This window comes from Pagrus major, chromosome 7, assembly GCF_040436345.1.
Source record: "Pagrus major chromosome 7, Pma_NU_1.0".
NCBI classification, from domain to species: domain Eukaryota; kingdom Metazoa; phylum Chordata; class Actinopteri; order Spariformes; family Sparidae; genus Pagrus; species Pagrus major.
In genome coordinates, this window is record NC_133221.1 from 12,489,145 (window position 1) to 12,512,001 (window position 22,857).

The window sequence follows — 22,857 nt, forward strand, 5'->3', positions numbered from 1 at the left end:
ATTAACTTGAAATGAGAAGCGGGTCTTCTTCCATGGAGTCTGCCATGTTGCATGGCCATGTGTCCCAGAACCAACCAAACACCTGCTTCGGAGGGGAGGGTGAGGTGAGTGATTTCCAATAGGTTGCGATCTACAACCTCACCGCTAGATGTCGCTAAATTCTACGCACTGGCCCTTTAAAACAAATTACCTCAATTCTATTCACTGTTGTTCTCTGATCCTAGAGTATGAAAATAGTGTCCAGAAAACCTCTCTTTGTGATCCCAAAGCCACATCTGTTTCTTTCTTTGTGTTCAGTTGTTTTTATTGTTTTATAACTTAAAATAAAATAAGGGTCCACAAAACACTTTCATTTGATCCACCTTAGTACGTGGTCGTAACAGACAATATCTTTCCTACTAGTAACAGCGGCTTACATTTCAAAGCGACATGCACCACATGACCAAAAGTATATGAACAACGGTGTACACACTGTTTTTCAGGTCACCGATAGATTATTCAAAATCATTCCATTGCATAAAGTGAAAATAAAATCTTGGTGTCAAAATTTGGTGGAACACTGAGTGACACAACCCCATCCAACACTTTTCAGATTAATTAGAACACTGACTCAAAGTCAGGCCTTTTCAGTGTCCAACCTCACTCATGCTCTGAACGTGCAGACGGTTGGAGCAGACTGGTGAAGAAGACGTAACAAAACCTCCCAGCCATTGTTGTTGCACCCATAACACGCAAATACACCAATCAGCCACAACATTAAAACCACTGACAGGTGATGTGAGTAACATTGATCATCTCGTTGCATGTTCTCCTGGGAATCCTTGGGTCCTGGCTATGTGGACTCCATGTCTTCCATTCTATAGAGAATAACAAACATGATAACATTAGTCTCCATCTTGTCAGAAATGTTTTTTTCTTGTTCCTACAGTTGAATGTTTGATCTTCACTGTGTAGAATGATGTATGTGCAGAAGTTTGACACTAGAAGGCTGTTTTCACATTAATCTGCTGCTACTGTGGACCCTGCTGTAATATTCAGCGTGGGATATTCATAAGTGTGATTTGAAAACTTGAGGCCTCCGATACACATACACTGAAGGTGGACTTTACAGTGAAGTAGGATACATCTTGTGTCCAAACTTGTGCAATTAAAAATATTTTCATATTAATTTATTCTGGAATTTTTAATGAGGGTGAATGAGTAAGTCCCATTGTAAGGTTTTTAAATTGGTAATTATTATTTTATTTTTTTTGTCAATGTCAAACACACATGAGATCATTTTTGTGTGCCCTAGCACATGTGTGGAGGGGATTTTCAAGCTGCAGGCTGAATTGAGTTTCTTTCTCTGCATTATGTGCAATCCTAAAGTTTAGTTTTTCTCAGATGTTCGCTGGGTAAACAGGCCATTTATAAAGTTGAAGGTCTGTCAGGAAACGCATAATCTTTGGGTTTGTAACTAGCTCTGTTTTGCAAAATATGACTGAAACTTGTTTAAACTGACTCAAACAACCTACTGACCTGAGAGTCTTCAGTCTGCAGTTTGGACTCTCTAGGATGTCAGACAGCATCTTCACTCCGGATTGCTGCAGGTTGTTTTTACTCAGGTCCAGCTCTTGCAGATGGGATGTGTTGGACTTCAGAGCTGACGCCAGGAAAGAACAGCCTTCAGCCGTGACCCGACATTGTTTTAACCTGCAGAGATTGGAGGATTTTTAAGGAGATACTTCACTTTTTGTGACATTTGGAATGACTACTATATCAGGGAAGCATCTTGGTCATTGTTTTTTCATCCCCCCAAATTGTCTGCTTTCTCCAAAAGTCATTTGATTTCCAGGCTGTTTGAGGTTTATTATCCAGGTTAATAAGTGTATTCATGAAAGAGAACAGACTCGTCAGGGAGCTTTAATTTAACACAGACGAGCAGCTCAGATGCAATTTATTATGTCAAAAAGGAGCGAAGCAGTGAGGAATACCAGAATCATGTACAGTGCTAACCACTGAGCCACCATGCATTCTAAGTGCATAATCCACCTCAACACTAAATCCTTTTGGTTTTTCAAAAATAAATCTTTAACAAACTGTCTTATGTTCAAGAAGAAGATTAAGAAATGACTTACCTCAGAGTCTCTAGTCTGCAATGTCGACTCTCCAATCCAGCACACAGCAACTTCACTCCTGAATCCTGTAGATCATTTTCACTAAGATCAAGCTCTCTCAAACTGGAAGAGTTGGACAATAAAGCTGAAGCCAGAGAAGCACAGCAACTCTCTGACAACCAGTCTCCCCTCAATCTATAAAAGAAAGTTATAAAGTTGTAAAGTAGTTAAGGTTTAGAATTTTTTAGAAATCCAACTTAAAAATCAAACAAGAATCCAGGTTCAAAACATCTTCCTGCAACAAGCAAAACATTGTACTAAATGTTCAAGAGCCACATTTTTTACCCGACACAGCACTGCAGGGTCTCATCTATAAATATTTGACTGAATATGAAAGTGTGGGTTAACAGTACAGGGAATTACAAATTGTGAATTTGCAACTAAATATGCATTGATTATGTTGTGCTTCAGCTCCTCAAAATCATCACCACTACATTTATTTAACAGATATAATTTCTAGTTACTGTAATATGAGGCAGACTGATCATACTAAAAGATAATCTACTTTCAAATAGTATATAAATAGAAGTTAATCAGCTTTACTCCAATAAGCCATGCCATTAAAATGCTTACACATTAATGATGGTTACATTGTAGCCCTATGTAGCAATAGGTCTCTATGGTCCCAAAGACATTTGAGGTTGTAGAACTCTCTCCCTCTGGAGACACTGTGGACACCTTAAAATTTAGCAGCTCAACGACTATCTATTTACACTTGGCTTTGCTTATTCTAATAGATTTTGATTTTTATTTCATTAGATTAATGCCCTTTCTTGTTCGGTTAACACGTGACATGGCTGCACTGCTGAATCTAGTTTATAGCCGAGGGATTCCTCTGTTACCTTTACACTTTGCTCCGTGGTTAAGTAATGCAATAGCAGCCTAAGCCTTGAGGATTTGTTGTTGTGTTGGGCACTGAGGTCACTCCTGAATTTATTTGCATCTAATAGAAATGGCCTTACAACTCTCTCATTTGAACTTAATAAAAAAAACTGGAATAAACTCAGAGGATTTTTAACACTTAGTTGATACCTTCTCTGACTTACTTGGTGGATCATATGTACTATAAATAGATTTGAAATCCCATTTCCTGTACAACTGGGACACAGACTTTAAGTAACAGATGTAAAGCCAGTTTTGAGCTTTGAAGGTGTTTAAGGAGATATGGCTTTGATATTTGGGATCAAGAGAGGAAGAGGTTAATGATAATGAAAATATTTAGAAAAATAAGTACCAGATACTTATGTTTATCCATTGTTACTTAATAGTTTTACATATATAGCATCACAATGTTATGCAGCATTCAATATAGTTTAAATAAAGAATAGGTTATGACATTAGGTTGGTCTGTGTGGATCACAATACTCTTATCCTTACACTGATATTTCACAACCATTGTCACTGTAACACTGTTTTAATATTCATGTCATTGTAAAATGTAAAATAAAAAAACTGACCTCAGAGCTTCAAGTCCACAATGTGGACTCTCAAGTCCTGCACACAGCAGCTTCACTCCTGAATCCTGCAGGTCATTGTTACTCAGTTCCAACTCTCTCAGGCTGGAGGGGTTTGACTTGAGAGTTGAGGCCAGAGAAGAACAGCAGTTCTCTGTAAGCCCGCATCTATCTACCCTGTAATTGCAGGATTAATATTAAATTTGAAATGCAGTACTAAATAAAAACATTTGTAATGCAAGTTTAATGGGCTCAGACAAAGTCTTATCTAACAGGAACACAAGAAGCCTTATGACTTTTGTAACCTGCCTCTGCCCCTCAGTACTAAGCTTGTAAAAGTATCCATCATTCTATCTCACACAGACTTGAGCCCTTTAAGGCTGTACAGATGTAAGGGATTGAAGACACTTGCACTCCTTGCCATTGTGCCAAAACGACACAAAGTTGTGTCAGGTGTGTCAAGCAAAAATGCAGGCAGCCCCTTTAGCACCATATCGTGGCCTGAGACCTAGGTCAGGGGGAGTTGTGGCTTAAAAGCTAGAGCGGTTCATCCACTAATCAGAAATGTAGTTGTTTGATTGATACAGTGCTCTGGATTGGAGGCACTGTATTGCTTGTGATAAGCTTGGTTGGCACCTTGCATAGCAGCCTCTGCCATCAGTGTATGAATGTGTGTGTGAATGGTTGAATGTGACGTGTTGTAAATGCTTTGAGTGGTTGGTAGACTAAAAAAGCCCTATATAAATGCAGTCCGTTTTCCATTTGATGTCAAGAGCTGAAATGGACAGGCAAAAACCTGCTAACCCCAAGCAGGCACACTCAACTACCCACCCCAAGGCCAGAAGGCAGGAAAAGTAGCAACCTACATGTGCAGGCCAGTCTTGACAGAGAAACCTAAGATCATTAGGATATACTCTGGCTGTCTGATTACAATCCTGACGCACCATTACAAAGAGGAGATGAATATTGACAGTGCTGAAAATGCTGAATCAGCGTAGTATGATGACTAGACACGCTTTCAGGCAAGCAAAACTCAAAAGAAAGCAGCGCTCTTCTGTGTCCGTCTGCCAGGTGAGGAACACTAAAAAAAATGGGCTGACTGCTCCATTGCTTTCTCTCTCACCACTTATGCTAACAGTGCAATACAACGTTCATTGAACAACTCAGCAAAACAGAGAGTATAACAAAAATATAAAAATATATTATTCATTACATCAGCTTCCAGTCACCATCTGCTAAAAGAACCAATATTTCATATTAAACATATATGATCTACAGGAGTGAACTCACCTTAGAAACTTCAATTTACACTGAGGACTCTCCAGTGCCGCAGATAGCAGATTTACTCCTAAATCCTTCAGTTTGTTTTTACTCAGGTCTAGCTCTTTCATATGGGACGGGTTGGACATGATAGCCGAGGCCAGATGTCCACAGCCGATCTCCGACAGCCTGCAGCAGCTAAGTCTAGATAAAGAAGTAAAAAGAATGTAGCTATTGAAGGCAACATTTTAGGATAGAATTATATGTCTAAACTAATGACTGTTTTATTATCTAATCAGAGCTGGAGAGGTTTTATATATGAGATTGTATAAACTTGCATGCCCAGCTCATCTAAACCCACAGACGTGCCATGATCAAAAATATACTAGTACTGAAGATGCCACTGTTTGAAATAAATGTTTATAGCATGTAAAATATATGGCATAAAAGTGAAAGATATCAGAATGGATCAGCATCACAGTGGAATCTTGAGTAGGAAGTGGCGGGCGGGGCCAATAAAGTAGTGATGCCTGATAAATCTTATTCCTCATATCCTGTAGGTCAATAATATAGACTGTTTAAAGAGCCCAGGGTTCTGTGCGACCCCTGAATGTAACCACTGTAATTATACAAAATGAATCACTGCACAAAGTAAAAAAAAAAAATGTTGAACCTCAATGTCTCCAGTCTACAGTCTGGACTTGCCAGTCCTGTGGACAGTAGCTTCACCCCTGAATCCTGAAGGTAGTTGTTGTTACTTAGGTCCAGCTCTAGCAGATGGGAAGAGGGGGACTTCAGCACTGACGCTAGAGGATCACAACAACTTTCTGACAAACTGCAGTTATTCAGTCTGAAAAATGCAATAAAAGACATAATTTAGACATTCAAATCAGATATCTTTAGGTCTAAATCTGTAGTTTAAAAGTCGCAATGCTCTAATCAACAGGTTTATATTAACAGATTGAAATGGTCACTTTACTTATGTGAATCAAAATAATGTTAGCCTCAAAAATTAATACAATACAGTTAAATTAAAATGGTCAATAGAATACAAATCTGGTTAAGAGCGCATTATTACAACATAGTTACTTACATCTAATGTGAATACTCTGAGTGTCCTAACTTGCACATCTAAAATATCACAGTATAAAAGGTCTGTTTTCTGTAATCTTAGCAAATCACCCATCTTTTACGTGAGTACTTAAGTCTCCAACATGATCTCTAGCACAAAGCTGATACAATGTAACAGAATGCATATTTAACAGATTCAGTGGGGACAGTGAGAGTCTGAGATCACGTCACATCAGACGCTCACATGCAGTTAGTACACGGTGCAAAGTATTGTCTGAAAGTTGTCTGACCTTAGAATCTTGAGCCTACAATTTGGACTCTGCAGTCCAACAGACAGTAGCTTCACTCCTGAATCCAGCAGATAGTCATTTTCACTCAGATCCAGCACTCGCAGATGGGAAGGGTTGGACATCAGGGCTGAGGACAGAACTTCACAATGCCACTCAGAGAGTCCACATGCAGAGAGTCTGCAAATACATGGTACTGAATGTTAAATCAATATTAACTGAAGCAACACAGCGACAGAGCAGAGCAAAATCAAACTGTAATTCATTAGCATTAGACAGACTCCATTTCTAAACTAACATTAGCTACTGTTGTTCTCTGTTAGCGGAGCAGAGAGAGTCACTGAGACGAAGCACACGAGAATGTGCATAAAGTCTCATCCTTTGGACTGTCTCGGAAAATCTGACCCGAGTCCTTCACAAAGAAAACCACAGTCCAGCCACATTAAACAACTGAAACAAATTGTCCACAGGCTTGTATAGGCAAACAAGAGAGATGGGGAAGGTCTCCACATCTCCACATTTTCCACATCACATGACAATCCACTCACATATGGCCAATAAAAAGTGATTAATGCGTGTAAATTGCTACACATTTTTACATAGACAGGAATAGCTTCACTGGAGCCAAAATTGCAATAGATAAAAAGGTAGCCTTACACTACTGAGGTTCACATCTGGACTTACCGAGCATCTCTGCAGTTTCTCACAGCTGGGAGCAATCTCCTTCTTCCATCACCTGATGAGTTGTACTTCTTCAAGTCCAACACATCTAGAACCTCTTCAGACATTTGTAGCATGTAGGCAAGAGCTGAGCAATGGGTCTTGGTGAGTTTCTTCTCTGATTGGTTTTCAAACTGCAGGTACTCTTGGATCTCCTGATGCACTGCCTGGTCATTCATCTCCGTCAAACAGTGGAAGATGTTGATGCTTCTGTCAGGAGAGATATCATAAGCATTCATCTTCTTCAGGTTGTTTATTGCTCTTTGGATGCTTTCTGGACTGCTTGCTTTCCAGCCCAACAGACCTCCCAAAAGACGATGGTTGGACTCCAATAACAGGCCGTGAAGGAAGCGAACGAAGAGGTCCAGATGACCATTTCCACTGTTTAGAGATTTGTCCACAACTTTACTGAGGAAGTTATCCAGACCTGAGTCACTGTTATCTCCCTCGCCGTCACTTTCCAAGAAAGTTGCCAGTACATCTATGTTCTTGTTCATGTAACAGTGGACCACGTAGACAGCAGCAAGAAATTCCTGAATGCTCAAATGAACAAAGCAGTAAATCATTTTCTGAAAGAGAACACACTCTCTTTTGAAGATCGCAGTACACAGTCCAGAGAAAACTAAAGCTTCTCTTACATCAAGACCACATCGCTCCAAGTCTTCTTGGTAGAACATGATGTTCCCTTTTTCCAGATGTTCAAACGCAAGTCTCCCCAACTTCAGAAGGACTTCACTGTCAGTTTGCATCAGCTCCTGTTGGATCATCTCATGTCCCTTGTCATACTTCTGTATCTTCCTCTTGGACTGAACCAGCAGAAAGTGTGAGTACATTTCAGTCAGAGTCTTGGGAAGCTCTTCTTTGTTTGTAGTCAAAATGTGCTCAAGAACTGTAGCAGTGATCCAACAGAAAACTGGGATGTGACACATAATGTAGAGGCTCCTGGATGCCTTTACATGTGAGATGATTCTGCAGGACATTGCTTCATCATTGAATCTCCTGCTAAAGTACTCCTCCTTTTGAGTTTCAGTGAATCCTCTTACTTCTGTTATCCTATCAACATATGAAGAAGGGATCTGACTGGCTGCTGCAGGTCTGGCAGTTATCCAGAGGAGAGCTGAGGGAAGCAGATTCCCTTTGATGAGGTTCGTTAACAGCACGTTAACTGATGATGTCTGTGCGACATCAGACACAACTTCATTGTTCTGGAAATCCAACAAAAGCCTGCTTTCATCCAGGCCGTCAAAGATTAGCAAAACTTTACAGAGAGCAAGCCTTTCTGCTGTCACCATGTGTAGCGTTGGATGGAAATCATGAAGCAGCCTCAGAAGACTGTACTGCTCCTCTTTGATCAAGTTCAGCTCCCTGAACGAAAGCAGAATCACAAGGCTGACATCTTGATTTTCCAGGCCCTCCGCCCAATCAAGAGCAAACTTCTGCACTGCAAAGCTTTTTCCAATGCCAGCGATGCCATTCGTCAGAACTATTCTGATGAATCTCTTTTGGCCAGGGAAGGCCTTAAAGATGTCATGGCACTTGATAGGAGTGTCACACAGTTTCTCTATTTTAGATATTGTCTCAAGTTGCCACACTTCATGTTGCATGTTAATTCCTTCCCACTGTCCTTCAGTGATGTAAAGCTCAGTGTAGATCCTGTTCAAGTGAGTTCGGGGTCCTGTTTCAGCAGTTCCTTCTATTGCAAATTGACATCTTTCTCTTAAACTGAGCTTATGATTATCTAAGATCTCCTGCAGACTGCCAGTGGCTGAAAGACAAGCAGAAAAAGAATAAATAATGTTAGAGAAATATATTGTATCTCCTTCAAAGAATCAGCAGTTCGGTCAAAACTGAGTGTAAAATCAACACTAATTGCTGCATAGTCACGGATTAGTTTGACACTCAACTCATCTTTTTTTTAGCTGCACTTTTTCTACATATTCTATAACTAAGTCGACTGTAAACGGGACTTTGCTCCAGACAATGACGTTGTCCTTCAGTCGAGTGCGTCATTCACGTGGGACAAAACAGACACTACCTACTAGAGATGGAAAATAAGACACCAACTACACACACATAGACTACTTTATTTCAAAAAGAGTAATTTACGCTACCACCTGTATACAAGTTAGCACATGTTAGAGGGAATTCAGATCTGATATTAAGATCCTTCTTGAGTGATCCGATCACAATTGGACAGATTTACGGCCATTAGTTCACACCTGGCATTACCATTCGTCTCGACTTGCATCTCGAGTGACTTCTTGTGATCGGACTCACTTCCCCACTCTATATATGCAAAAAAATGCGTACATCAGTGGAACAAACAGATACAATGTTTTTTACTTAAATAAATATCTTCATGTATAACATTTAAAATTAATAGGAATGCCCAAATAGTTAAGACATCTGCAACACAAAGCAGAATACTGAACACGCAATGTTGGTGCATGTCAGTGTAGTCTGTAACATAAAATGTGCTTTGTGTAAACATCTGTCTCTTTAACGGCATGATTTATGTTGTTATATTGTAATGTAACTAAATTATGGTGCAACTTCCAAGCAATGTTCAAACTAAGCTTCATTTGGCCACACTTGGCCCAGTTGCTCCGTATCATGCGAAGCACGACTTTCCCTTCTCCCCAGTCCACTCCACTGGCCTGCACTCACATTGCTCCGTCCCCAACCGGGCCTGAGCACAGTTACCTCATGCACATACATCATCACGTCATAACACGACACACGCATGGACTTTATGTCACCATAAGGCGTCCTTTTGTTAGACAGCCCTCTCACATTCTGGATTTCTTGATTATGTAAGGCTGCATCGATTATACGTCATGTCCACGTGCTTGTGCTCGTGCTGGTGCATGAGCAACTGTACCATGCCAAAGCACACCTGTTCCAACCGTGCCAGGACCAAGAAAGAGCGCCCACACAAGTCAAACAAACTGGACTTTGGGGGTCAAACGCACTTGGGCATGGTACGGATTGCCTAGTGTGAGTGCGCCCTTGCACATACTGTAACTACTGCAACAGTATGTAGTGCCAACATTTTGTATTCAAACATTTTTTCTGTATGTTAAAAAAGAAAAAGAACACAAGAAGTTCTGTTTTAGAAACATTAGATAGCCTACTTACTTAGCTCAGTTATGCTTTGACAAGGTGTCTGCAGTTCAGGATTTTTTCGGGTTCTTTTTCCACATTTGGGATAGGGGGGTTCTCCTGTTGCTACATTGTGTTCCTGGAAGGAGACATTACATTGCCTGCAGAGGCAGTGTCCGCAGCTGGTATTCCCCGGATCCCTCAGGACGACACTAGTCCTTTTCCTCTCACTGTAAAGATAGATACTCAAATCATTTAGTTTAATGTTTTTTAAAGAAATCTTTTTGGCAATACTGAGTAGAGTGACAAACAGCACAATGCAAACAGAACATCTGTCATGCTGTCAAAATTATGTTTATTTATTTTATCGGCAATCATATCAAAATAACACTAATTCCGATAATTGGAAAAATACTGAATATCTGATTCTATAATCACTACACATATTATAGTATACATTATAGTGTGTGTGTGTGTGTGTGTGTGTGTGTTGCACTATATGAGCACTAACTATACTGTACGTGTTGTGTTTGAACTATAACTCAGCGTAAAGATGAAGGGATACATCAACCTAATGTAATAATAAAGCAACTCCTTCGATTTTAGAAGATGTTCTCCAGTGATGATTTTATAATCTATGGCAAATGCAGGCCTGACTCAATCCCACCTCTTTAAGTACATAGAAAATAAATGTCCAGATGTAATAATCAGTTGTATAAAAGAAGAAACCTAAAAAGGGTGGTCACCCACTTCCTGTCCACCTCTCTTTGTCTGTGAGTTTCTTTTGCTGATCATGTTGACTTTCAATTATGTCTGGCCAACAAACCCTCCTGTTTATCGCTGCCAGGAGGGTTTGCTGGCCAGACGATGTATGTTTGTTAATTCGTCAATAAGCAGTTACGTTACAGTGTCTTCCCAGGATGTTTTATTTTTATATGCACTACATCATCCATACGGTGATGAAAGGGGACATGCAGTACATGAATGGAGAACTCTTACTTTGTGTCAGATCGTCCAGGTTCATAGCTGAGGGCAAGAGGAGTCTCTTTGGACTGGTCACTCTTCAGGGACAGACAGCAGGACAATGGAGACACTGCTCTGTCCTCCTCATTCTTCCCATAAATCTCTGGCCTAACAGGAAAGTCAGTGACACACAATGAGATCATTCTGCACTACAGCATTCATGTAGAGAGCTGGAATCAGAGAATTTTTACTTTTTTTTTTTTTTAAATATTCATACCATTTAATCAAGTATTAGTTGACAACTAATCAATTAATTGATTAATGATTGCAGCTCTACAAAATTCCTAAACATTATTAATAGTTAATTAAAAAAATTGTATTGTGGGTCGGTAGGGCATGAATTGTTTTTTTTCTTCCAAAAGGGGAGAAAGTTTGAGAGCCACCAAAAACTTCACAGTCTAATATCAAGACCATGTTTCCTCTCACACAGCTGATCGCTTGATTTAATCCACAAGGCAAAGACATTAAGGAAGACTCTTACTTTGTGTCAGATCGTCCAGATTCGCTGCTGAAGGCAAGAGGATTCTCTTTGGAATGGTCACTCTTCAGGGACAGACAGCCGGACAATGGAGACACCGCTCTGTCCTCCTCATCCTTCCCACAAACACTCATTTCTGGTCAAACAGGGAAGTCAGAAACACACAATGAGGACAGAACTTCCTGGCACAAAGCACACTAATAGGTGTAGCCCGGGTTCCAGTTATGTGGGAGCCAATAGCTCCAATAAGGTAGGGTTTGCACTCCCATGAAAGCAGTAAAATCACACATCTGTGGGGGTCACTGATACATTACAAACCATTCTTTTAATCACAAAAAATGACCTTTTTATTTTTAAAGAGTATTATTTACATTAATGTACATTAATGATATAAATAGGTTAAAATAAACCTGTTTTCCAGAGGAAATGCACATCATATTCTCTCTGAATGACAAAGAAAATACCTTTTCATATTTAAACTAAATAACTGCTGTTTTGATCTACTTTACACAATTGTAGCAAAAAGTCACAAGTCACTAGTCACGGCAATACCCCAGACTCCCTTACAAATCACGTGGTTTTAAGAGTTGTAACATCATGAGGAGAAATTAAACAAACTTTGTGAAATGGCTACGGTAAAGTTTCAATCACCGGTGCCCTCTTGTAAAATCGGCGTTACACACAACACATTAAGATGTTTGTTTCCTTGTCGAAAGTGTTAGTTTGTCGCGGCATCGCTGTAAAAGCCTGTTTTTTGTATTTAAGGTGAATCCTGTCTGCTTCCGTGTCTGTAGCGCGTCTTTACCTCCCAGCGGCTGTTTGGCCACTGAGTTTAAACTGATTTCACCCCACCAGACTTATACAAGAATGCAACCTGTTGACGAATAAACATCTGACATTTTTACAAATCCAGTAAACAGTAACTAATATTGGTTACTTCTTTGGGGAACAAACAGTCACACGACTCCCTTAAAAAAAACGCTCAATTTTGAGACTTGTTGCGTAAGGAGAAACTGTATAAAATTGCGAAACGCTGTATACAACAAATTCTTAACTATTTAGGCCTTTTTGTTCATTCGGCATACGTTATACAGGAAAAGTTTGCTTTCTTTGTGTAAAAATACCATATCTCCTCTGGATATGATAGCCTATCTACATTATTTCTCCTGGTACTGGGGGGAATTATCCATAGTATCTATAACGTGTGTGTGTGTATTGTCTTAGATAGATGTCGTAATAAGTCCCCGAAGTCAAAATCAAGTCAAAATATGTCCCACTGTAAGACACCAGATTCACACCTTTAGCCAACCCTCGCCCATTTACCTACCAGTCTTTGGCCAACGACATCCATATACATCCACCCATTTCTACACGCTCGTATACGAACTTTGATTTCAAAATGGTTACGTTTACAGAAGCTTAAATCTTAAAACAACTTGGCAAAAGTTAGTCACCCAGTCAGACTTCTGTTTCTGATTCTGATTGGTTAAAGGAACCGGTTTCATTTTCGCTGTCGGTACCGTAACGTTCAGAATACAGGAGCTGCGAGTCCGGACATGGGACCCCTGACTTTACAACGCGAAATCAGCTTGACCTTAATATTTCCTGGAAATCATTTGAGTGCCAGGTCAATTATTAAAACGTAAACATCTGTTTGATCTTTTTTGTCTTTTCCAGGAGTTCAAGTTGAGAGAGATGAAAGTTTGACCTTATGAGATCATCAAGATCTGTGGTCCAATTTATCAATGTACGGAAGCCCTAAAGGGCCATGCATTCATACATTTTATTTCCTCCATTTTCCCTTTATAATGAGTTAATTTCATATGTGTTTCGAGATCTCGAGTTATTATCTCGAAATAACAACTGCCGTTTTCCCGAGATAGCCTAACGGGATAATTTTCTCGAGATCTCGAGATAACGAAACTTTGTTTTCCGAGATAACGATATAATTAATTCGAGATCTCCTCATTAACTAGCTGGTCAGCTATGTAGTTTATGACGACATCAGGCTCACTTAGATTGCGCCGCCGATATAGCTGAAGCCTTGCTAACCATCTTTTTAGATTATGCACACTAATGTGTATATTATCTGTAATAGCAAGGCATAATGCTATTTCAGCCTGTGTCAGACCTTGATTGAAAACATGTGACGTGGTGATCGATATGCTCCCGCTCCTCTGACATTGCTACACTGAATGATGTTTCCTGCAATGATTTAATATACTACAGTATCGTTTCGTTATCTCAAGATCTCGAGAAAATTATCCCGTTATCTCGGGAAAACAGCAGTTGTTATTTCGAGATAATAACTCGAGATCTCGAGAAAACAAATGAAATTAACTCGTTATCACGGGAAAACGGAGGAAATAAAATGTATGAATGCATGGCCCTTTAGGGCTTCCGTATTAATGTATTTTCATCTCTGTATTGTAATTTTGAGACATTGTATAATGTAAAGGGGATAAGAGGGTTGGGAGGTGTTGAGAAAAGCTCCTGCCTGTTCACAGACAGTGCATCTCTTCATCTCAGTTGTGTCCTCATGTAGTTACACTTGCTCAACACCAGAGGGAGACACACACTCATGTTTCCCAAGATGCTGATTGTCCTGTTGCTATGAGCCAGGAAAACACACCACTCAACTCTTTTCAAGATAATTTTACATAAAGTATTTTCTATTAAATTAAGATCATTTTACTTGTCCCCAAATAACAAATTACATAGTACAGAGAAAAAAAGAAAGAAAAAAACTCTACATACAGTGCAGAATTGCTGATTTGGAGTTAGGGCATACAGTAAAAAAAGGCTTTACACATTGTGATTCTCATTAAATACTAATAAAAGTAGTATAATTGTGTGATGCAATATACCTCACATGAGAAAGAAAGTCAGCATTTGCTCAGTGGCTCTTTGTCAGAACTTGTTCTACTGGGAAAATGAATAGATTTATTTCTTAATTCACGACATTATCATCAAAAACTTTAATTGATCAGTAAACATCATTTAAAAATCAAACCATCCTCTGTGATCTATCTTTGCTCCAAGTTGAATATTACACATATGACTTGAGATGGATATTCTTAAAAAGATAGAACAAAACATTCAGTTTTCTCCAGATTTGATTGATAAAAACATTGTTATTCAACCGGGAAGGTTATCTCACAGAAACACACCATGCTGATGCACTATGGGCGGGCACACACACACACACACACACACACACACACTCACACACACACACTCTTCCACATCCTGTGGCACTGCGGCAGGCAAGGAATATCCACCACACACACTCACACTGTGCACCGGCAGTACCAAGGCCAACTGCCGGCTAGTATTTTTATAATCTTCATCCTCCCTGACCTGTTGCTCCCCTCCTGGCGCCAGTGGTCTCAGCCCTCCCCCTGCGATGCCTCAACTTTACGCACACAGACACACACACACTTGCAAGCACACATGCTCCTGTACACTCAGCAGCCGGATAATTGAGACCAGCTGTTGCAAGGTGCCTCTTCCCTCGACCCTGCACCCCTCCTTCACCCCGCTGCTGCACTTGCCTTCCTAGCAGAAAGCTATTCCAAAGACTACCCCCTCCCTCCCTTTCCTTTCTCTCCCCTGACTCACACCCTCTCCTTCTCACATGCCTCTGGGTGCTCTACCCATCACTTGTGTTGATTGACAGATAGGCGTGTTTTTGTTTTGGTTTTATTCTCTTTATCCGTCATTAATGATAGTGATACCTCAAAAAAACTAAAATTAATCTCATTTTAGTTTCAAGAAGTCACTGGAATTTTACTTCCTGATTGCCTTCATAGTCTATTTCTCAGGCCCATAACACACCAGACGCACTATGCATTTAGATTTCTCCCAGAAATTAGTTTAATACACAGGATCGCTTCTGATTTGTCAAGCTTGCAGCTGCAAAAATCAAACATTTACATTAAAGTGGTCTGAGCCTCATGCCTGAGCCTCAAAAAAATGATCAGCAACTTTTTAAACACAATTATGGTAATTGTTTAGGACATTTTTAAACCAAAGTACCAAATATTGTCTGCTTCCAGGTTCTCAGTTGTGAGGATTTGCAGCCTTAGTTAATTGAATGTGTTCGTTGGTTGGACAAACAGGCAGTTTAAAGACATAAATATAGAATTCAGGAATTCAAAATAAGCATTTTTTTCATTTTTTCTGACATTTAAAGAATTAATTAAGAAAATATAAGAGACTTCAACGACATGTCTTTTTCTTCATCTTTTCCCCTCTGGATTCAGGTATATTTGGGAGGCGAGACATGACCCGGCCAGTGGTGACTGCGAGCCGCTGCTGGCTGGAATTCATGGAGTTTGGGAGAGGAATGGGGGAGGCGACGGGGAGGGGGAGGAGGATTGGGACAGGCATGTCAGACTCTCTTTTCCAGCTGGTCCTGAGGGGTCAAACTGTGTGTGGATGTGTGCATGTCATGGCCTCTCATTAGGGGGTGAGACGCTGCGGCTCCAGACCCCCATGGTAGGATTGCTGGGTGAGTCTGCAGTGATCCTGCCACTTTGATGCCCCTGACCCCCACTCCCCCCCACCGGGAGGTTAATGAGCCACAGTGAGCTCTGTAGGCATGCTGTTATTGTGTGTGTGTGTGTGTGTGTGTGTGTGTGTGTGTGTGTGTGTGTGTGTGTGTGTGTGTGTGTGGATTTGAGGGGGTATTAAGAAGAGGTGGAGGAACCTCCAGACCGCTGATATGCTTTTGACTGAGGTTCCTTGCAGTGGTCGGATCAGATGATCAGGCTGTTTATGTTTGGATGTGGTGAATAATGTTATTATAACGCCACCTGCTCCTCATGATGGATTTTTCCATTCGTGCACAGTGTGTAAACAAACTAGAATATAACTAATTTAAAAAAAGGACATCAGAAACACTGTCAGCAGTGAAAACACTGTTTTGAAGGAGCATCAAATTAGGTTTCGTGCCATTTAGTAGTTTTCATCATCCCCAGGCCTGGTTCCTTATTTAAAGGATAAATTCCCCCCAAAAATGAAAATTCAGTCATTGTCTACTCACCCTCATGTGGATAGAAAGTCTGGTGAGGTTTTGTAATCCACAAAACATTTCAGGTTCACAGCAAAACAGTGTTATAGCATTCTCCTAAACAATTGAAGTAGATGGGGAAGAAAACATACATAAAATGGCTCCTGACAGCTCATCTGACGTAAGACAAGAGCCCTGAGATCCCAAATTGATTTGAAAAGACAATATTTGCACCACTTTGACAGTATAGCTCGCGCAGCCACTTCAGATGAGAAGTGCTAACGCGTTAACACAACACCTAGACTAAAGATTTCAGCTTAAAAAGGGGTGTAGATATTGTCTTTTCAAATCAAATTGGGATATCAGGGCTCTCAAAGACTTGGATTACTCTCTTATTTGTCAGCTGCAGGAAAAGTTAGTCCTCTTCAGGCTCTCTGTGATCTTGAAAATTGATCATATTATCAAATATTATCCGATAATCAAAATTATGATGGAGGAGAATCTGGCATAAACAGCTACTTGGTGGAATTCTCCGGTTGTGTGCACAATGAGTAACCTTCTTTAGATGGATACACCTGCATTTAAAACATTTTGGCATCTTTCAGTTTGATCTGATGTAAAATGGCCCACGTCTGCAGCCATATTTGTGAAAAAGTTAGTCTACATCTCTACTTCATGCATGCATTGTCTCTGTAAGGTGAAACTAAACTCTCTGTGGGCCTACAGCTCAGTTTGATTCACTGTTACTGACCTTAATTACTACTCCTTCTTGACTCATTTTCTCATTATCTCTAACATCTGCAAATTGACCCAGCACCACTTCACATAGCTGAACAAGGTAGTGAGATGTGAATGTGTTGTTTTGGGCGGGGCGGTGCAAGCCCTGGCCCGCTGAAGGAAGGCACGGCAGTCCAAAACAGGTGCTCTCATTTCTTTTCATCATGCACTCCCTTTCCCTCTTTCTTCTCCCCACACCTGCTGAGGTGTGAGGACTCATGCTGGTTCAGCCGAGCAGCTTAGCCAAGCCTCAGCTATGGGTAATTACTTCAATAGTATATACTTTATCTCCTTTGCCACCTCCCTCTGCCGTCCCTGCTTTTCCTTGATGTAAGGTGTTACTTTGAGATTGATTAGTTGTGTCTTTTGGGCCAAAGGGGGGTAAGGGACAGAAAGGCAAAGTAAATTTGAAACCCTGTAATTACATTTGTTTAAGACAAAATGTTACAGATGGGTAAAAAGTAAATGAAACACGTCATCTGTGCCATCTGCTCAGAGCTGAGTGTGTTGTGTGTTTTACTGTAAAGGCTTAAAAATCTAAGTGTCAACAGAGACCTCCAGTGATTTGATCCTGGTGTGACTGATGGCTCCAGGAGTGACAGGTGGTCCTTGCCCCATGGTGGAGCACCTTACTGGGCCTGCAGTAAGCCCTCGGCCCCCTGTCTGTTGTCACCATGACAGGGATCAAGATTTACCCAGCTGTTTAGGATCTGTGGGTTTGAGGGCAGCTAGAGAAAGTTTTCTCTACAGAAGAGCGTCACTGCCCACTGAAAATCACCAGAATACATTTTTTAGATAAACTGAAGGGTCAGGATGTCACACTGGACAGTGTCACAAGGCCCAACATCTTCAGCCAGACACACAACCACAGATGAAGACTGATATAATTTAAATTTGCCAGACTGTATTTGACTGTATTTGTCATAATAGTCACTGACTGTTTGACATCCTTTCTGTCTCTTATGTCTGAACTTCACAAAGTGGCTTTATATTTGAGGAAGGTGTACTGGGAGTAAAGGCGCAAATATACATTTTTTTACTGATTCCGATACTCAGAGGAGAACTTTACTTATATATTAGCCTCAGTAAAAATCAATATATATCCATTACTTAAGGATTGTTGGAGCTATTCATTGTAATATAATTTCAACATTTATTTATTTTGTTAATGGTTTGATGAGTACCAGTTAGTTAATTAGTTTGATTACAATATTAGTAGCATTGTTTTTGTGATTTTGAATATTTGATTAGGCTTTTGTTTTGAAGGCACTGGCACAGGTGAATCTATATATATGACTAGGCAGGTGGTGGGAGGCAGGCACTGGGAAGAGTTTATGATTTTTGACCAGGGTGGCAGGGCAAGAGGGGCGCAGACGCCATTGTCAATTGTTTGCCACTCAAATGGAAAATAAACCGCAAAACCGTATCCAAATGACTGGAAAATTGTTTTGTCACAACCCTGCGTAAGATTCACTCTTTAAGTGCCTCAGTGGCCTTTTGATTTTGTTGATAATGTTTTTTATTTGGACAAAGGGCATTATTATTTAGAACAAATCCGCCACTACAAGGATATTTCAACATAATCTGTGACTTCCCAGTAACGATTGATCTTGTAATTACATTACACGTTCATTACTCCACCACACTGTGGCTGTTTGCTGTAAGCATTGCATGCTGTCGGACTGTAATTTCATTACCGCCAACTGTAACTGTCTCAGAGACAGTTTCCTTTTGATGCTAATCGTGTATCTGTCTGTCATAAATGAATTATTATTTGAGCTCATAGAGTCATTAAGAAGTGATTAAAATAGTAATAAATAAGGTTGGGTTAGGGTTAGGGTTGCCATGAATGAATGGTTGATAAGAAATGTAAAAGGTACTTTAAGTGTTTGGTTAAAATATATATTGCCTTTTATGTAAAGTTTTATTTTAATGCAGAATGTAACAGGACTATGGTTTAAGATAGACTAAGATAGATAGATAGATAGATAGATATATAGATAGATAGATAGATAGATAGATAGATAGATAGATAGATAGATAGATAGATAGATAGATAGATAGATAGATAGATGTTGATGTTTACACATCATTGTGTTTAAATAAAGAGGCAGTGCATTGAAATACAGTATTTTAAACCTTAAAGGTCTTTAATTAACTCTGTATGCATCACATTTAACACTAAGGCTGGGCCACGTTATTACTCTGCAAATGAGAAAATTAACCAGTATTTTATTTGTTTAACTGATTTTTAACTAAATGTCATTAACAGTGAATCTCTGTGGAGCGCTGCTATTATAGCGAAACTGATTTGGGCACATCTGGAAAGGTTTTACGGGAAGATCCTAGTTTCAAATACTGTGTTTTATGTGTGTGTGTGTGTGTGTGTGTGTGTGTGTGTGTGTGTGTGTGTGTGTGTGTGTGTGTGTGTCTGTCATGTGGGAATCCTCTCAGTTTTCTCCACAGGGGGTTGTTTTCCTTGGCTTTCAGAAAACAAGCTCTCAGGTAATGACTTCAGTGTGGCGGTGTGTGTTTTTATTTCATTTGTGTGACACAATCAGCTGGAACTGATAATCTGACGCTGCAGTGATCTTATTCATCTAACTGTAGCATCCAGTCAACACAGCATACTGTAGCATTCAATAGATGTTGGCACATCTGTGAAGCTTGTGGTGTGTGCGTGTGTGTGTGTGTGTGTGTGTGTGTGTGTTCGTGCTTGTTTGGGCACATGTGCGTGCATGCATGCCACCCTGTCCTCCTCTCATCTGGTCGGGCCCTCTAGCTGGTAATCTGAGCATAGAGATTAGAAAGAAAAACAGCAGAGAAGAATGTCTTTGGTTGAGCCAGTGAGGAATTTACAATGGCCTTCAGGCTGCTTTGACCTCTCCCTCCTTTTCTCTCTCTCTGTCTCTCTCTCAAACACACACACACAAACACAGACACACACACAAATACCGAAGGGAAAAATCAAATGCGCGGATCATAAAGTAGATCACCCGCTGTGGTAACCCATAGTGGGGGGTAAGCAGAGGGTAGAAAAATAGTAATATATGAATGACTATTACTATTTGTGTGTGGATTTATGTCAGATAATGTATGGTGTGGTTTATGTTATGTGTTTTATTTGTTTGGAAAGTTAATTGTAGAAGTAATTCCTTAATAAACTCAATTCAAACTGTGGTACAGTGTGGTACTTAATGTGCGTAATATTTTATCAGTTTTCTCTTTTGATATAAACATAGTTAAACTGCGAGTTGTTTGAATTTTCAGGGTTTTTTTTATCTTTATTAACATCGTTAGTTAGTAATTAGTCATCACAGCTGGAACTAGAATGGCCCTCAGTTGAGCGCATACCTCCACCGAAGCCTAACAGTTCAATAAACCTGAATCCAATATCAAACTTGATAGCCCTGTTTCACTCTAAATTTTAAACCATCCATAACTGCTCAGCAGATCGAGGATCTGAATCAAATTGTACTCACACACAGATACCAGCCATCTAAATACAGCTGATTTTTTTCATCAAGATCCATACACTATTCCCTGAGAAATTAACAAAAAAGTCAAAAAATCACCCAAAAAATCATCTCCAAATAATAAAGAAAGTGAGACAAAAAATCCAGGATCAGCACCAAAAGTTGATGGGGTTTATTCTGGCCCGAGATCCATCCTCCATCCAATTTAAGTGGAAATCTGTTCAGTAGTTTTAGTGTAATCCTGCTGACAAACCAACAAACTAACAGAAAACATAACCTCTTTGGCGAAGGTAATGAAGGAGTTTTTAAAACAGATGCAATAAATGCAGCCAAAATACAACGTAAACCTGACAAAGCTTATACGAGGAAATAAAATAAAAATAAAGATGTCTATTTGAGTTGGAGGGACATTATCATAAAATAAGTGTATTAATCCACAGCTATTATAAATGTTACAGGGATATATTTTTTTGTGAAATCTGAATATTTTTGTTGCTTGTCCTACTAAACTGTTGTCACTGCAGCTCCCTTATCTTAGCAGTGAAATCGGCCCAGTCACCAGGAGAAAATGTTGGGAGTTTACTCTAACATGTTCACATTTGTACGTGTTATAGGCCCATGTACCCTACTGACGATTCTACAAAACGTGTCATATCACGTTCACATTACATGTTTATGATCTGATTGTCATATCATGAGGTGGAGGGGATGATGGTGGAGTTTCAGACGAGATTTGTGATGATTTGGACTTTGTGTGTGGTATTTGTCTGTGCTTTGTGCTTTTGTTTTGTTGATGTTTGTGCTCTCAGAGGTGCTTTGCAGGGGTTGGGCGTGGCTTCCCTGGATGACTGGAGCTCCTGCCTCTCACACATCTGCAGCTCATCTGATCATCAGCGCCAGCTCAAACACCCTGGTCTTCTCTCCGCTCGCTGTCAGATTGTTTCCACTTGTCGCCGTGGTATATATGGCAATACAGCTAGTGCTACCTTTTGTGACTTTTTGCTATTCCCAGAGCCTGTGCAAGTCCGAGCTCCAGCTCCACAGTCACCCAGTCGCCCGGCCTCCTGCACCTCTGCCGCCAGCCAAAATCCCCCTGTGGATTGTCCGTGTCTCACTCACCTGTGCCTCCACCTAAGCCTCAGCCTCCCAATACCGTGAGCCCCAGCTAAACCATCTGCAGTGCCACCAGCCTGAGCGCTTCCTCCTTTTAACCTTTCCCCTGTCTTGGTGTCCGCTTTTGGGTCCAATAACAACTACCTACAAATTAATAAACTGCCAAGCCAGTGACTGCAGTTCAAGACTGCTTTTCAACATTTGTAAACACCACTGGATCTTTCTATGGAGACCTCAGGATAATTTGCAGCCGTGTTTGTGCCGACAAAACAGGTATTTTAAGAAAAAAAAACATGATCTTTTCCCGATCCTCACCGACTGGCTTTTTGTGCCTCAACCTACCAGACAGTAAGCACAGCATTGTCAAAACACAAAATAGAAAATTGAACCTAAATAAGTTTAAAGTTACGACGTAAAGAAATGAAAAGTTAACATATCCGTGGTTTGCAGAAACGTATATTGCTAACATTATTCTGGCGACTGGGTTAGTGAAATTGGTGAATAAATCAAATCACAATCCACATATGTGATGAAAACATTAAAAATAAGAAAAGAAAACTGATGTAGTTGGACGTTGACAGAAGAAATATTTTGATACGTCTCCATCTGTTGCCACAGGGATGTCATGACCTGCATAAGCTCTCCGACAGCTTGCAGCGATGTCACCGTTCTGCGGGACAGCCAAGAGTTTAAAGCTTCGATGGAGTTCTGGTTTCAGAGGGACAGCTGTGTGGATACTCAAGACAAACTGGCTACCAAGACCACCTGATCTGATCCCCCTCGCTCAGTCACAGCCCAGCAACCTGCCTTCCTTCCAGACAAACCTCGGCCAGCGTGTGTGTGTGTGTGTGTGTGTGTGTGTGTGTGTGTGTGTGTGTGTGTGTGTGTGTGTGACAGAGAGAGTTGGGGGGGGTGGCGGGTATACA

At 40.3% G+C, this 22,857-nt stretch overlaps 1 protein-coding gene across 1 annotated transcript; it reads right to left on the minus strand.

Moving 5' to 3' along the window:
* Positions 1–291: 291 nt before the first annotated feature.
* On the minus strand, positions 292–12,964 carry LOC140999840 (NACHT, LRR and PYD domains-containing protein 3-like). The gene is made up of 12 exons (XM_073470384.1): positions 12,879–12,964; positions 11,555–11,687; positions 11,050–11,181; positions 10,108–10,280; positions 6,913–8,713; positions 6,232–6,408; positions 5,544–5,720; positions 4,901–5,074; positions 3,614–3,787; positions 2,118–2,291; positions 1,519–1,692; positions 292–857 (listed from the first exon to the last, which is right to left on the minus strand). The coding sequence occupies exons 2-12, from the start codon at positions 11,683–11,685 to the stop codon at positions 833–835; spliced, it is 3,312 nt and encodes a 1,103-aa protein (XP_073326485.1). The 5' UTR covers positions 11,686–11,687; positions 12,879–12,964; the 3' UTR covers positions 292–832.
* Between the last annotated feature and the right edge of the window lie 9,893 nt (positions 12,965–22,857).

Excerpts from the sequence above, each read along its gene's own strand:
- LOC140999840 (XM_073470384.1), bottom strand. The coding sequence starts at position 11,685 with ATGAGTGTTTGTGGGAAGGATGAGGAGGACAGAGCGGTGTCTCCATTG. Across the intron at positions 8,714-10,107 it reads TCCTGAACTGCAGACACCTT|CCACTGGCAGTCTGCAGGAG; the intron begins GTCAAAGCATAA and ends CTTGTCTTTCAG. Across the intron at positions 1,693-2,117 it reads TGCAGACTAGAGACTCTGAG|GTTAAAACAATGTCGGGTCA; the intron begins GTAAGTCATTTC and ends CAATCTCTGCAG.